General features: G+C 23.3%; 1 protein-coding gene across 1 annotated transcript; it reads left to right on the top strand.

Moving 5' to 3' along the window:
- Positions 1–256: 256 nt before the first annotated feature.
- On the top strand, positions 257–1,123 carry LOAG_14908 (hypothetical protein; the record flags this gene model as incomplete). Its single annotated transcript, XM_003150401.1, has 3 exons — positions 257–305; positions 527–591; positions 1,001–1,123. 3 exons carry the CDS (start codon positions 257–259, stop codon positions 1,121–1,123), a joined length of 237 nt encoding a protein of 78 aa, XP_003150449.1.
- Positions 1,124–2,154: the final 1,031 nt, after the last annotated feature.

The raw sequence follows: 2,154 nt of genomic DNA, 5'->3' as shown, positions 1-2,154 counted from the left end.
ATTATTATTATTATTATTATTATTATTATTATTATTATTATTATTATTATTATTATTATTATTATTATTATTATTATTATTATTATTATTATTATTATTATTATTATTATTATTATTATTATTATTATTATTATTATTATTATTATTATTATTATTATTGTTAATTACCATTGAGCATTACTACAGACACTTTTATCAACAAATGCTTGAAACAGAAGAAAAGTATAAGCAAAGCATTTTGTACAAATATAATCAAATGAAAAACGGCGCATTTACATGGACTCTTAGCAGCGCTATTTTTTACGGTACGTTTACTGTAATCATTCATTAATCATTATTGACTGTCATAATAAAAGGCAAATAACTGAATGGGAAATATTCATTGTTTTTAACAATGTTTCCATTAATTTTTTAATTTTTATCGATTTTTATTTTCAAAAAACTTTTATTTTTCCTTCATTTTCTCCAGATAATTTTTCTTTTAATTAATTTTATATTCTTTTATTTTTCCCATTGATCATTACAGCGATAACACTTTTTACGACTATTGGCTATGGGACAATTGCATGTCGTACAACTACTGGCAAAACTGTAAGATAATTTTTTAAATATATGTGCATATAAACATATGCATTCTCAAAATTTACTAGTTAATCAATTAATATAGTATCATTTTGTATTTTATTATTCAAAAGAGGTTGTAAGCTTACATATTAGATACAGTACTGCAGTAGCAACTCATCTAATGATTAAACTAGTAGTCATTGCACTGATCAGCACAGTAACAATTACAAGTGAGCGGTATAATAATGACAGCAGTGAGATAATATTGCAGTACAGTATATAGAAAAAAGTTACGGTAGTGACAATGAATATGGTAACAGTGCGATAATTGCAGTACATTTTCAACTTCTTGGATAGATATGCACAGTTTGTTTTACAATTATTTAATCGTTACCTTCTTAATATTGTATCGAAATGACAATGAAATTTATTCTAGCTAACAGTTCTATATTCGATCATTGGAATACCGCTAATGTTAGCTATATTACAAGACATTGGTAATATCTTATTACGGTATTTAACTGCAGTATACAATGCATATCGTCGATATCTTTGGTGAATTCTAATTCTTTCTTTCATTCTTTTTTTTAAAAACCTTTTTTGACTGAAATAATCTTATGTGGAATTTTGAACTTTGACACGAAATGACACGAAGTAATTAATAATTATTATTGCTATAAGATGAAATTTCAAGTAAAAATTTTCAAATTTTTAAGCAAAATTGCTAAATTGGAAGCTGAAATTGTGTGGAAAAAATATGTTAATAAAAATTTGAGTTAAATACGACACAAAAATAATTCAATCAAAGCTATGTCGAACTACATTAATTATAGAGCAAACAAATGATAATACAAATTTTGTAATTTGAATTACTGATAAAAATTGTACACATCAGTGATAATTATGCAATAAACACATCAGTGATAATAGAATCATTAACTGATAATAAAACTAAATCACAGAATTTTTTGACAAAATTTTATGATGGAATAATCCTTTCTGGCAAAAGTTTATCATTTACCAATCATATGTTATCATAGAAAAAAAAAAATTCCGACAACAGTTACATTTCTAAATATTCATCAGTATAATCGAAGAAGATGAAAATATTTTAATATTCCCGTGAATTATCATTAAACAGCTAATTCATCATTCATTTAGTGTTAATTGTTTACATATGTATCATATCATTAACCACGAATTGATTTGATAATTAAATAAATTGAACAATTAATTAGCTTAAATAAACGAGCTATAAAAATGCAAGAATATATAATCCTAGAATATGAAAATATTGATATAATAGTGTAATTTTGTGAGTTTTGTAATAATATTTTATTTTAATAATTTAAAAATTTTTAAATATGAATTTTTTTGTTGCCAAAATATTTTTTCATCAAAATATCTTATCAGTTTTATACTTTTTTTAAAAAATATTAATTGCATTATATTTTTCGCGCCAAAATATCGAATATCGATGAGTTTCCCTCTTAATATTAAATTTTAACAAGTCAGGACAAGAATTTTAGTTTTGTTGAATTTTTATTCGATATTTCAGGAATTCAAGACTTCGAAATCGTAAAATATCGG

Source organism: Loa loa, assembly GCF_000183805.2.
Source record: "Loa loa unplaced genomic scaffold supercont3.52, whole genome shotgun sequence".
Taxonomy (NCBI): domain Eukaryota; kingdom Metazoa; phylum Nematoda; class Chromadorea; order Rhabditida; family Onchocercidae; genus Loa; species Loa loa.
Note: the sequence above shows the minus strand (reverse complement) of the source record. Positions and strands in the feature narration are given on the sequence as shown.